General features: G+C 52.6%; 1 protein-coding gene across 1 annotated transcript in view; it reads right to left on the bottom strand.

Annotated features, from left to right (window-relative positions):
- Nucleotides 1-4801, bottom strand: part of Kcnc1 (potassium voltage-gated channel subfamily C member 1) — a 40450-nt gene extending 35649 nt beyond the window's left edge. The window contains exon 1 of the mRNA XM_038313913.1: nucleotides 4232-4801. Coding sequence (XP_038169841.1) covers nucleotides 4232-4801 — 570 coding nt within the window. The remainder of the gene's footprint in view (nucleotides 1-4231) is intronic.
- Between the last annotated feature and the right edge of the window lie 8307 nt (nucleotides 4802-13108).

Genomic DNA, 13108 nt, shown 5'->3' with positions numbered 1-13108 from the left:
CTAGTCTGTGGTTTTCTTTACTGAAAGGGCCTTGGGGGCTTGGAGGTACAATAAAAAAAAAAAAACACAAGGACTCCTGGCAAAGCAGTGACCGCTGGGCCATGCTGCCATGGGTTTCCATTACACACCACCATATCTCCTGGTGTGCCCTGTCCTGAGCAGGAACAAGCTTCCTAAAAAGTCCTTGTTAATAGCTTCGTCTGCCTCATGTCACAGTCTGGCCTCACAGAGTTGTCTTAGAAGTGGGACCCAGGGAAAGAAGAGAATTCTTTGTCTGGGCTCTTTACTGTAAGCGCTGGGTGACCTTCTCCCCAAAGAGCTAAGAAGAGGTAGGACTACACGCCCCAAAGACTAAGGGTCAGGCCGAGAGGCCGAGAAAGATGGAGTCAGAGGAGAGATGAACAGTAGAGCACACTGAGGTGGGGCTTCCCCAGCTGTGCGATCACTGGCATCATCAGGCCAAGTGACCTGAGGGGACTGAAGGCACCACATCGACACACATACACATATCAGGAACATTCCCTTGCCCGAAGCCTGGAGACCATCTTCGCCTTGATATGACACTGAACAATGCTCCTGGGGACATGTAAATCACAAAGACCTAGGGACCCTGACCTCAGCTGACTCTCAGGAGGTGAGGAGTGCAAGTCCTATCCACCTGCTCCCACACCTCTGCAACTTTCCGTACAAGAACTGCACGCGCTTATTCTGCCTGCCAACACCAGCTCGCCCCTCAGTGCCTGTCCAGTGTGACCTCAGGAGGCAGCTTATCCCAGGACGCCTCATCTCCGCATCCGCAAAGTTACATCACCACTCATGCCTTCTGTGTGTCTGAGGCTGCAACACCCCCGAATCCAGATTACAAGTGGGGCCCAACTTGCCCGGCTCTCCTCACTCCCAGCCCCCACTCTGGAAGGACAGGGGACTAGCTCTTCTGGCCAGCACATCCAATAAGATGTCATATTCCAACCAAGGAGCTCCTGTCTCCCACAGCCAACATCCTGATAGCTCCATGGGGGAAAGTGACCTCGCTGCTGGCCCACACGTCCACACTTGGACTGACTGGGACACACATCTTCTGAGGCATGGAATGCAAGGAGTCAAGGAGTCCCAGGAGAGGGATACAGGGAACCTACGGATATCACCTTCTCCAGGCACAGCCAGGCCACACAATCTCTCTCACAAGCTATCCCTCTCGTACAAAACACACATTGTCACATGGTCTCTTAACACATAGCTGCACATACTCTGTCACACAGAATATACACACATAGGCTCACACATAGCTACAGCTTCACATGTACACTTGCACACCTGCCCACACATCCCGCAGAGATCCACTGACCTGGATACTCATGTGCAGCATTTCTCTTACACATGCATCTTCTTCTTTTCTTATTACACAGTTCTCTCTCACAGGGTCTCTACACACACACACACACACACACACACACACACACACACCAACACACATACAATCTCACATCCAGTTATCCAGTTTCTTTGACACAAGGATCTCTCTTCCACTCATAGTGTCAACACACACACACACAAACACACACACAAACACACACACACACACACACACACACACTTGAACACACAGGAACACACGTGTGTGTCCTCAGAGTCTCACTAACATTTTTATTCTTGCACACGAGGAGTCTCTCAGACACAAGCTTTTCTAGTTTTTATTCCACACACACAGACTATATCACACATGAGATTCAGGTCTAGAATCTAGAAAAAAATGAATGCTAAACCCAGACCCACCAATCTGAGAAGCCTTTTCCAGGCTGAGGGGGAGTAGTAAACAGAGGTAACAGCGGGGCAGCATCAGAGCGAAGATGGAAGTGGGGGAGGAGGCAGGCAGCGGGCTGGTCTCTGCGCGGGCTGCAGAGAGGTAGCGCAATGCAGTTAGGCTGGCCAGGCGAGCAGGCAGGCAGCAGGAGCCTGGTTCTAATCCCTTTAGGTCTCCACCCCTCTGTGGGTCTCAGTGTCCTCATGTGGTACCCATACAAGCGAGAAAGGACTACAGCCTCTCTGTGAGGCTACCAGAGAAAGTCTCACTGCTTTTCAGGGGGCACCTAGTAACACCCACCTGTACCCCAATACCCCCACCTGCCCCTGCTAACTCTCCAGATTGTCCCTGCATCTGCTCTTCAGTGGACACCCATTTGAGAGTTTCTCGGCTTAGCCTTGTGGTCTTAAACTGACCTCAAGCTGTCCTTAGGCGTTCTGTTTGTCTCCAGTGAGCGAAGGCCACCCCACAGCCTAGGAATGACCAGTGGGTGGGAAGAGCAAGTGCGGGGGGTGGAATACACCCTACCGACCCTCACCTGCCCTGAAATATGGGTACACTGACCAGAGCAGAGTCCAAGGTGGCAGGCTGGAGGGGCCCAGCCCTCTGCCACTACCCTAGAGAAGTTGGGCCTGCTTGGCCTTACCTTGCAGGGGTCAAGGTCAAATGTAAGTGGAAGGGTTGCTCTAACTCAGGCCTTGACCTAGCCTGCTAGGCAGGGCATCTCACTCCCAGCCTATACTGGTTCATTCTCTCAGTCCCACGTTCCAGCCCTTCCTCACAGCTCAGCATAGCCTCTAGTTACATAATCCTCTAGCCGTAGTGGTCTCTGTCATCAAGGAGAGCAGGAAAGAAGACAGGCCTCCTCTACACGGTCCTAGGCCACCCTGGACAAAAACGGAGCCAGTGGCCAGCTCAGGGGAGAACAGAGTCCAGGAGACTTTGATTCAAGTTTTACTTGGCCCCCTACTTTCAGGTTGACCTTGGCCAAACTCGTCAGTGGCGACTGGGAGGCCAAGTGCTCTCTCTCCATCCCTACCCCAGCACCTGGCCTAGGATTCAAGGCAGAGTTTTTAGACAGCTGTCCCCACCCCACACGTCTTTGTTTTCTCTCAGCATCAAATTTGTCAGGTGTTTGCCTATACAGCCCTTCTCGCTCTTGGGCACCTGAGACCCCTCCCCCAACTCTTATTTGTCTACTGACTCTCTGTAGATTCCAACCCCTCCTCATGCCCCCATACCCCAGCTCTGGCTCAGCCTCCAGGCCAGCAAAAGAGAAGGGACCTGTAGCAGGAAAAGGCAGCTGGGCAGAAGCAGAGTTTTTGCCTGGGAGTGGCGGAGGTGCCTTACAGATGGGGGAGGGGCTGCTTCAAATTCCCAGCTCTACACATCCTTCTCTTAGCAGCCAGGAGAACAGAGTTCTGAAAGACCCAGAGTTTGTCTTCCAGGGTAGGTGTCTCTCTGGAGTCTCTTTTGGGGAGATGGTCCATCAAATGGTCCCTACAGTTCACCATTCTCCCAATTTTACACAGGAAACTAATCCGCGTAGGCCAAATCCGAAGGGCCAAGGTCAGCAACAGGGTGTCTTTTCTCTCTAGTAACAATTTGCTGTTTCTAAAGGGGTGTGTCTGAGGAAGACACGCCCACTTCACACACTTCCTCTGGGTACAATTCCCCTTCAGGTTTTCCTCTCTACTAGCCTCTTCCCAGGGGCCAGAGGAAGCAGGTGGTTAAGGCCTTCTTAAACTTTTCCCCCAGGCTCTTCCCAGACCCAGGAGGGCAGGTGTCAGCACGACCACCATTCTCTGTTCCCCACCCCCAGCCCAGACCCACACCAATCATCAAGCTATTAATTAGCTACGTGCATTCCCAAGACCACCTCATCAGATGGCTTAAGGAAGGTCCCTGGGGAGGGAGGGGCTGCCTGCCTCTATTTTCCCAGCAGGCTAAGACACCTTTCTACTCCAGAGGCTCCCTAACCTGGGAAGAAGGAAGGAGTTCCCCACTTCCCCCAAACCAAAGGGCAATTCACACGTTCACAGTGTGCATCTGCTAAAGGCACAGAAGGGCAGTAACAGGAATGTGACGTGTCATGTACGTTCAAACACACACATATGCTCACTTGTTCCCACATACTTTACCCATCCAAATACACACCAGGATACTTACATAAATATGCATGCACAGTCTACTCAAGCAGACACACAAACACCCATTCATATGCTCTCATACAACCACCAATACATACTCATGTATACAAACCCAGTCACCATGGCAAAATCACCCCTTCTCTCTTACACACGTACACGTACACACCAGCTTCAGTTCAGAACTCTCTGGGCACTCACTGCCCATTGCACACTGCCCGCGGGAAGCGGCAAAGGCTGCCTTTCCGGGTCAGGTCCTTCTGATGGATAAACTGTCACTTACCCGCGCATAGCGGGATGAGTAGGGGTCCTCGAACAGCGCCCAGATGCGCGGCTGCCAGCGGCGCCAGAAGCCGCCCGGCCGGCCATCTGGGGAGTCACTGAGCGCCAGTCTCTTGGTCATCTCCAGCTCGTCCTCGCCGTCGCCCGAGTCGCCGGGGCCGTCGGCATCCGCGTCGTCGGCACTGTTGTCCAGGGGCGCGCCGCCAAAACTGTCCAGTGCCTCCTCGGCGTCGCGGTGCTGGCGGTACGTCATCCAGCAGCAGGGCTCCACGTCCGTCTCGTCGATGCCCCAGAAGGCCAGTTCCTCCTCGTAGAGCGGCCCGCACACGTCGGCCGGGCAGTGTAGCTTGCCGGTGCGGTAATAGTTCAGGATGTGAGCGAAGACGCCCGGGTGTCGGTCGAAAAAGAACTCGTCGGCGCGCGGGTCATAGTCGAAGTGGCTGTGGGCGTCCGGCTCCGCCAGCCAGGCAAGCCGCGTGCCGGGCAGCGTGCGCAGCGTCGAGCGGTACGTCTGGTGGCGCGTGCCGCCCACGTTGATCACGATGCGCTCGCTCTCGTCCCCTTGGCCCATCGCGGCGCCCCCTTAGGCATGGCGCGGCCCAGCGACACCCATGGGAGCTGCCGCCAGGGGGAGTTGGCGACGGGGAGGGGGGCGCAGGGCCTCTTCCCCCCTCCCCCCAGCCGTCGGGGGGCACAGAGGACCGCGACTCTGGCTTCCCACCCCAACGAGCGACTCAAGCTCCCTCGAGGGGAGCTGGCAGTCAGGTAACGGTCCAGGGGTGTGTGCGTGGGTTCCCAAGGGTCTCTAAGGCACCTAATGTGAGAGGGAGCTGGCCTGGCTGCGGAGGAGGCAGAGGAGGAGAGGAAAGAGGGAAAGAAGAGGGGGGAGGAAGGATGTGGGGCGGCGCTCAGCGACGAGCCCCGGGAGGAGGCGAGAAAGGGTGGGGGGGCCGGGCTCCCGGTACCATCTCAGCGGGAAAATGGTGAAACCGACACAAAGCTTTTTAGGGGAAGGTCAGCTGCTCCGTTCTGGGAGCCGGACCAATAGACCAGCCCCAGCACGGGAAATAAGAGGAGGGGGGGCGGGAAATCCGCGCTCGGCTCTGCGGTGGTCGCCGCAGCGCGCTCTCGGTGCGGTGGGGATTGATGGAGGCTGCTCTCCTCCCTGTGTGGCGGGTCCCCTTAGGCTCTTCTCGCCTGGCTGCTTGCTTATTCTTCTCGGTGGCGAGTGAAGCTGCCCGCCCGCCCGCCCTCCTCGATCCTTCTCCCCGCCTCCCGGAGGAGATGGCGGGTCCCTTGGGCTGGGGCACCTGGGTGCTGCCCCGCGGGGCGGTCGCTGAGCGCTGCGCCTGGTGCGCTCGGGCTGGGTCAGGGGTTCCGCTGGGCTGCGCTGGGACTCGGGTTTCCGCGGCGGTGCTGAAGGGACAGCTCCCGGACGGCTGCGAAGCAGCGCAGGGCCGAGCGAAGGTTCTCCCGGCCGGGCTTGCTTGGTGGGGCCGGCGGACACTGGCTCCGGTGTCTCTGCGCCCCGCGCTCCGCTCCCTGATCCGGGAGGGCGGGTGGCGCTGGAAGCCGAGGCGAGGGGCGCTGCCGAGGTCGGGCCCGGGAGGCGGGGGTGGTAGGTCCGGGCGCGGCGCAGCGAAGCTGGCGAGGCCAGGGAGGCGAGGCGCAGAGCGGCCACTGCCGCCACCGCCGCCGCCGCGCCGCTGCTGCCTCCGGGCTGCTGCTCCGCTGCCTGCTCGCTCGCTCGTTCGCGCGGTCCGCGTCCAGCCCGCGGCTCTCCGGACACGGGCACACGGCGCGCGCAGCCGCACTCGCCCCCGGAGGGAGGCGCCGCGCTGGGTCCTAAAAAGCCCTGGTTCTGCGCCCCCCTCCTAGGCCCACACCGAACCCGGCCTCCCTCAACCCCGGCACTGGGGGCGCCCGCCCTTCCTTGCCTCTTGCTCAGTGGGGACCCGCCGACGCTCCGCCCTCGGGGAGCTCCACTAGTTGGGCGGAGGCTCACAACGACGTCTGGGCCCCGCGCCCCCGGGTCATACCGAGGTGAGAAGGGCGTCGGCCAGCTCCTCTACTTCTAACCCAGGAGCCATCTGATCCTCTGAGCAGGCAAGCCATTCCTTGACCAGGACCAGTACTGACCTCTCAAGGAATCTCTTAATACCGATCCTTCCCAGGGAACCTGAAGGCCCCATGATCCTTCCAGAGTTAGCCTCTTCCACGGACTGCAAGAAAGTATCTTTCTCATCATCCCCCTATCCCAATTCTCTATTAGTGATTAATCCTGAGCGCCTCTTAATCCCTTTGAACCTTTTCAGACCCTGGACCCTTTCAAACTCAACAGATCTCAGTTTACCCAGTAATCTGAATTACCTTATGAAAAGAGGTGCAAAGACCGCAGGGCTCCAAAAATGCCAACAGCCCCACTTCCCCCACAGCTTTAGCTGCCCTGGGTGGTGAGCCAGTGTGGCTAGGGGCTGTGGGTCCTACAGATTCGAAGTTGATGCTTTGAACAGAGATTGTATTTGTGACTTCAAAGTTTTCCTGGCTTGTGCCTGCCACCCGTCCCTCGGTGGTTTATTTAATCAGCAATTAACATCATTCATTCCTTACTTGCTCCAGTTTCTGTACAAGTCACAAAGGACAAATCAAACCTACTGTTGACCTCCAGGCGCTCCCAGCTTTTGAGAAGTGGGCAGTGGAATTGAGAGAGACTGGACGGTCAGGTCCAGCTTCAAAGGCTACTGTTGTGTGAAAGATGCTCACTGATTGGCGTCCATCGCAATCAAGCACAAGCTGCCCTGGCAAAGGGGATTTAACTAAGAAATGAGAGACTTAATTACTTGTTGGCAGTTGCTAACTGTACAGACAACTGTCTGTCTATACTGACCCACAGGAAGGTCTGCATGTCATGGGGGAAAGTGTGGAGAGGCAGATAGGAGCAGGAGTCAGGACTAGGCATGAGTGGTGGAGTCAGAGGCAGAGTTATCAGAAGAGAGCAGAGATGGACAGACAAGGGGAGGGTTCTACGGAGACTCCTCCAGAGGAGCCTCGGAGTGAGGCAGGATGAAGAGCAGTTCTCAGTGTCCTTCTCACTCTGATGAGTGTCAGTTCCATCCTCTGACCACAATGAGGTCAAGTGTGGTACACTGTGTCCTGGCCCCAATTCAGATTCCCAGGATCCAGGCTCTCAGGATGCTTTGCCCACCCCTAGGACTGATAGATAGGGAAAGACACAAAGACCCCAGAAGTGGGATTTAAAAAAAAAATGTGTGTGGAGACAAGGGCACATACAGACCCAGCTGTGAGCAGTCAAGATGAGCTCCAAGAAAGAGGCCTCCTTGAACTTTTTACCTCCCTCCCAGATAGAAATCCAGGGTCTCTTCCTCAGGAACCCTCTTCCCTGTCTGTGAAGCCACCTGGGATCAGAGCTTGGTTCTCCAAATGTCTCTCTGGCTCATCTCACTTCTGTCAAAGGACTGCCAGCGCCTCTGGGGCTCGCTTCTGCTCCTCTCCACTAACCCTAAACACAGAAAGCCCTCACTGAAGTCTAGGTGATTTAGGAGATGCTAGGAATGGATTTGGGACCCTAGACTCCAGCTTTAGAGACTCTGGATGTCTAGACCCCCAAACTGAGGCTGAGTCCTGGATGGGGACTTACCAAGGGTCTCCGAAGGGAGGGTACTGGGCACCCTATTTCATGGTGAGCACTAAGGGGAGCCACAGTATGACCTGGATGTTGGGAGAAGCAGGGAGAAAAGGGATCGGGTCTTGGAGAGACAGAGAAAAAACTCCTCATAGGGGAAAATTAGGTAGTGAGGACTCTTAATCACAGAAGACTGGGCTGTGGCAGGACTGGAGGAAGAGGCACAGGAAAGGGGGTCTAGCACACTCCCAAGAGGTAAGCAAACTGGGGATCCCCCATAAGGGCCCCTCTTTAAAATTCTCACTTTGTTCCCTGTTGACACCCTCTGGTCCTAGGCCTCAAGGAGCACTCCCTCTTCTGGGCCCTAAAGAGGACATAAATGTCTCTTCCTTTACCTCCCTTCACACCAAGAGAAGCTGACATTCGCAGAAAGCCCAGAGCAGCAAGATGAAAACACGTGAAAAAATTAAAACAAGCGACAGAGAAACCAAGGTTGCATGGAGGGGAGAAATTGCTGACCGAGCCCAGCTTCTTCCTCAGAAATACTAAACCTTATCCTTTCCCCGCTTCAAGCTGTTCCCAGCATCGCTGCCTGCCCCTCACAAGGGAGGCTTACAGTCCTGTATGAAAATGTCTTTGGTAGCTGTATCTGTTTGGGCATTGTCTGTCCCATCTCAGGGTTCTGAGCACGAATCAGAGCAGACAGCCTAGCTTCCGATCTCTAGTGGCCCACCTTTGACTAACTGTGACATCAGGCAAGCTTCTCAACGTCCCTGCGCTTCAGGGGCTTACAACTACATGGGAGTAGTACCCCTCTCTGTGTCCTTAACTGCTCTGGGTTTTTTTCTCATTCAGGCAGGAGAGGAAGGAGTGCTGGGATACAGGAAGACCCCTGTGGGAATAACTGGGCCAAAGGGTGAACTGGCCTGGCTGGGAAGTAAAAAAAAATCTGAGGGGACACCTGAAGCCAAGTTGTACCTATGCTGTCACACCTGGCACCTGCAGGCCTTAGGTCTAGTCCTGCTGGGCTCAGGAACTGGCCAAAGTCCAACCCCTCGGGCCTTTGTCCTGGTTGGCACAGGGTCTGGACCACTCTCCCAGGTCAGGAGCCTCTGTGTTCCTGGTGGGTTGGACTGCCATCTTGTGGCTGGAGCTGGAATCTACCCTAAACTGGCTGTTTTGACTATCTTCTTGCTGCCCTGTTAGAATGGGCCAAGGAGCTGGCAGGTGTTCTCTTTCCAAGTCAGACTTCTTCCCTCTAATGGGCAAGGGAGAGCAACCCTAGAGACACCATCATGGGCAATGTGTGATTTAGCTTGGATGGTGATCCTGGTGCTGGGCTGGGCTGCATGCAGCTGAGGCGGAGGCTCCAGAGAAGTCCAGAAAAAGGCTGAGGTGAAGAACACTCAGGGTGTGTGTGTATGTGTGTGTGTGTGTGTGTGTGTGTGTGTGTGTGTTTAGACCAGGGCCTCTTAACCTCTGCACTGAAGATAATTGAGCCCTGCGCCAGAGAACCGGGGTGTTGTGCTCTGTATGGCAGGAAAATTGCAGGTTCTTTCTAGCCACTAGATGTCCTTAGAAGCTACTTTCCCCCACCATGGGCATCCAAAACATGGATGCCCATCAGTCCCTTGTCTCCTCTGGATCACATTGGATGGATTATCTTGGACTACACATTAAATTGGAGGGTGTCTGTGGGTTACGGGAGCATATATGTTTTTATTTTGTGTGATATTCCTATGCCAGAACCATGCAACTAAGTTAGCAAAAAATCGAAAAAGGAATCCTACAATATTTTAAGTAAATTCGGGAATTTTGTGTTGGGCCTCATTCACAGCTATCCTGTGATCAATGAGCCACAGGTTGGACACCCCCTGGCCTACATCTCCACAAGCTGTCCCTGGGGGGGTCTAAAAAATCTCTGGGTGGGTTTGGTTGTAAACATTGCTTCCGCTGCTCACTTGCTGCATTAACCAGGCAGCTCTCTTCTCTGGGCTTCTGCTTTCCCGTCTGTGTGATAGGTTTTAATGAGTTTGTGTTCCGCGCTCCTCCCTGTTTGCCTCTTCTCTCATAACCCCATCCATCTCTCTTCCCTAGATCCCTGCCAGCCCATAGCCATAGAGCGTCAGAGTGGCTGTGGGACAGGACATCAGCCCTCCTTGGGCTTGGTCTTTGGGAGGACAAGGACTTCACCACCACCACCACCACCACCACCACCACCTTTCCTGTTGGCTCCAAGAATGAAACAGGGAGCTGGGATGAGGAAGGCAACTTGCTGGAACCCTAACTGGGGGCAGCAAGGAAATGAAGAAAGGACAGACGTGCAGACACATGTACAGGAAATGTGGGGTCCATATGCGGGATGCACTTGGATGGAGGTTGCCTACTACTGCTGGCAGCCGGGAACCTCAGCCTATTTATGAGGTACAGCACAAGTTGGGGGTGGGGCTGGCTAGTCCTTCTAGAAGGTCTCCCGTGGTGAGCTGTCTCAGGCTGTAAACATTCAGGAGCAACAGCTGCACTGCTAACTTTTGAACACACTGGCCTTCTCTCCTACACTCCAACTTGGGGGAAAGCATCACCATCACACTCGAGCCTGACTTTTTTTTTTTTTTTTTTTTGGTAAAATGGCTTTGCAAGCTTCCCATGGGTCCAAGGTCTTGGTTTCTGTCATGACTGCATGTATGTCAATAATACACATTCATTCCAGACTCCACACAGGACTACCGCTCCCTACCAAGGCACACAGGGATGGTGGGAGAGCACTGGGCAGTGCGGGATGGTGGCCGCAGCACTGTTAAAAGCATGCTCCCAGAAGCACGGGGCAGGGCCCCTGGCTTTCCTTTACAGAAGTAGCTGGGGATTCTGCATTCCTCCAGAGCGTCTCTCTCACTCTGTAGTGCCGCTGAGGTCCTCCTTGGGGTGCCTTGTGGCTCACTAGTGGGTGCCTGGGTGTCTATCAGCCTGAAGGTGGCCAGGCTAGCAATTATGGATGGGCACGTCTAGGAGATGCTGGGTGGGCCTGAAGCTAAGGCATTTTTAAGGTTACACTTTTAAAAATAGCAAAAAGAATAGAAAATTGGAGATTAAAGGAAATTTTTACTTATATAGAAAATAAATCAGGATGACATTTAAATTTTTTGAAAGCTGATAAAAATTAAGTGATATGTTAAATATGCATAACATTTATTAATTCAGAGCAAAGCTTTGTTTCTGAAAAAACTTTTCATACACACACACACAGAGAGAGAGAGAGAGAGAGAGAGAGAGAGAGAGAGAGAGAGAGAGAGAGAGAGAGAGAGAGAGAGAGAGGTCATGGCATGTACATGCAGGTCAGAGGACAGTTCGTATGTTGTATCCTGTGACTGGGGGTTAAACTCGAAGTCTTCTGGTTTAGCAGCAAGTGCTCTTACCTGCTGAGCCATCCTGATGGACCCATAACCATACACTTACTAATTGTCTAGCAATACTTCAATCAGTTCTATTTACGCAGAAGCTTTCAAATTCAGACAAAAACGTGGCCAGCTTTATTGACAGTTGCGGGATGATACTCAGTACAAGAGGACAGATATGCAGACCAATGAGTGGAACTGGGAGCACAGCGTAAACCCAGAGTTACAGGCGAGAGTGTCAGAGCAGCTTAGCAGAGAGATAGTCTTCAAGGAACAAAGCCAGGGCAACTGGAAATCCACACAGAGCAAAGCAAATTAGAATCCCTGTCCTGTTTAAACAGGCCATGTTAAAAAAAATAACTAAGAGTGGACCAGATTCCAAGCTGTAAGATCTAAAACTATATAATTCCCGAGCTCGAGGTAGGAAAGTTTTTATTTATCCGACATATGAACAAAAGCAAAGGTTGAACTTCATTGGATAAGAGAAATTTGTGCTTTAAAGAATACTAATGAGAAAATGAAGAGACAACAGAATGAGATATGTCTTTAGGCCATGGAGCCACAGAATGAGACACGTCTGTAGGCCACGGAGCCACAGAATGAGACACGTCTATAGGCCATGGAGCCACAGAATGAGACATGTCTGTAGGCCACAGTGCCGATGAGGTTCTAGCATCTAAAACACAGAAGGAACTCTTACAACTCAATACAAAAAGAACCCAATTTAAAAGGGTAGGTTATTTGCAAAACCATACTAGAAAGATGGTATGGACAGCCAGTATCGTTAACACCATTAGTTAAACTAACATTTGGATCACTCTGCGTCCTTTAGGGTTACAACAAAATAGACAACAACATGCTGTTAGGGATGTGGAGAAATCAAAGAATTTCAGTTTTAGGTGTTGTAATAATTATTTTTCATGTTTATCAAAAAGTAACTGAACTGTTTGCCCTCAAATTGTGTGACAGGAGGATGAGAAGGTGGTCGCATCGCCTCTGCATGCAAGGTAGGGAGGCAGACAGACAGAGAGAGCCTCGTCCTGGGACCCTTGGCATTGAGATAACCTCACCTACACTCGTCTCCCTACTTCAGTTGAACCTCCCTGGAAACACTCTCAAAGACATGCCCAGGTTTTTTCTTACCCGGTTCAAAACCCCTGAAGCTGATAAGATTGGCCCCGACAGATGTATACATTTATATACAAACCCTTGTGATGCTCACAGTTGCTCATGACAGCTGGGAAAGGGAAATAGCCTAACGTCATCAGCTGATGAACAGATAAAATGTGATACTCCCATATGACAGAATTCTACTCGTACATGGTAGTCACGCCCTAACATGTATGATGTGAATAAACCTGAGAAATCTGCTGAATGAGAGAAGCCACACAGTGTAATTCTACCCACATAAAATGTCCCCAAACAGGCAAATCCATACGGATAGGTTAGTGTTGCCCAGGGTTGGGGAGGGAGGTTAGTGGTGCCGGACAGCTTATGGCCACATGTTTCTTTGGAGAATAGAATGCTCTGGAATTAGATAGTGATACTGGTTTGTGACACAAAACACTGAAATATGAACTTTATTAGAGTTTCTATTTATTTATTCATTAGTTTTTTTTTTTTTTTTTGAGACAGAGTCTCATGTTGTAGCCCAGGCTGGCTTCAGTCTTGTGGCAATCCTCCTGCTTTACCCTCCTGAGCATAAGTAGAAGAAATTAAAGAGGTAGATTTTATATTATGTGAGTTTTATCTTTGAATAGTACTTTTAAGATTTATTTATTTTATCTTATGCATATGAGCATTTTCCTGTATGTATGTACACGTGTGCAGTACCTGTAGAGGC

Source organism: Arvicola amphibius, chromosome 12 (genome assembly GCF_903992535.2).
Source record: "Arvicola amphibius chromosome 12, mArvAmp1.2, whole genome shotgun sequence".
NCBI lineage: Eukaryota > Metazoa > Chordata > Mammalia > Rodentia > Cricetidae > Arvicola > Arvicola amphibius.
The sequence above is the reverse complement of the archived record's forward strand: the minus strand, read 5'-3'. Positions and strand labels throughout refer to the sequence as shown.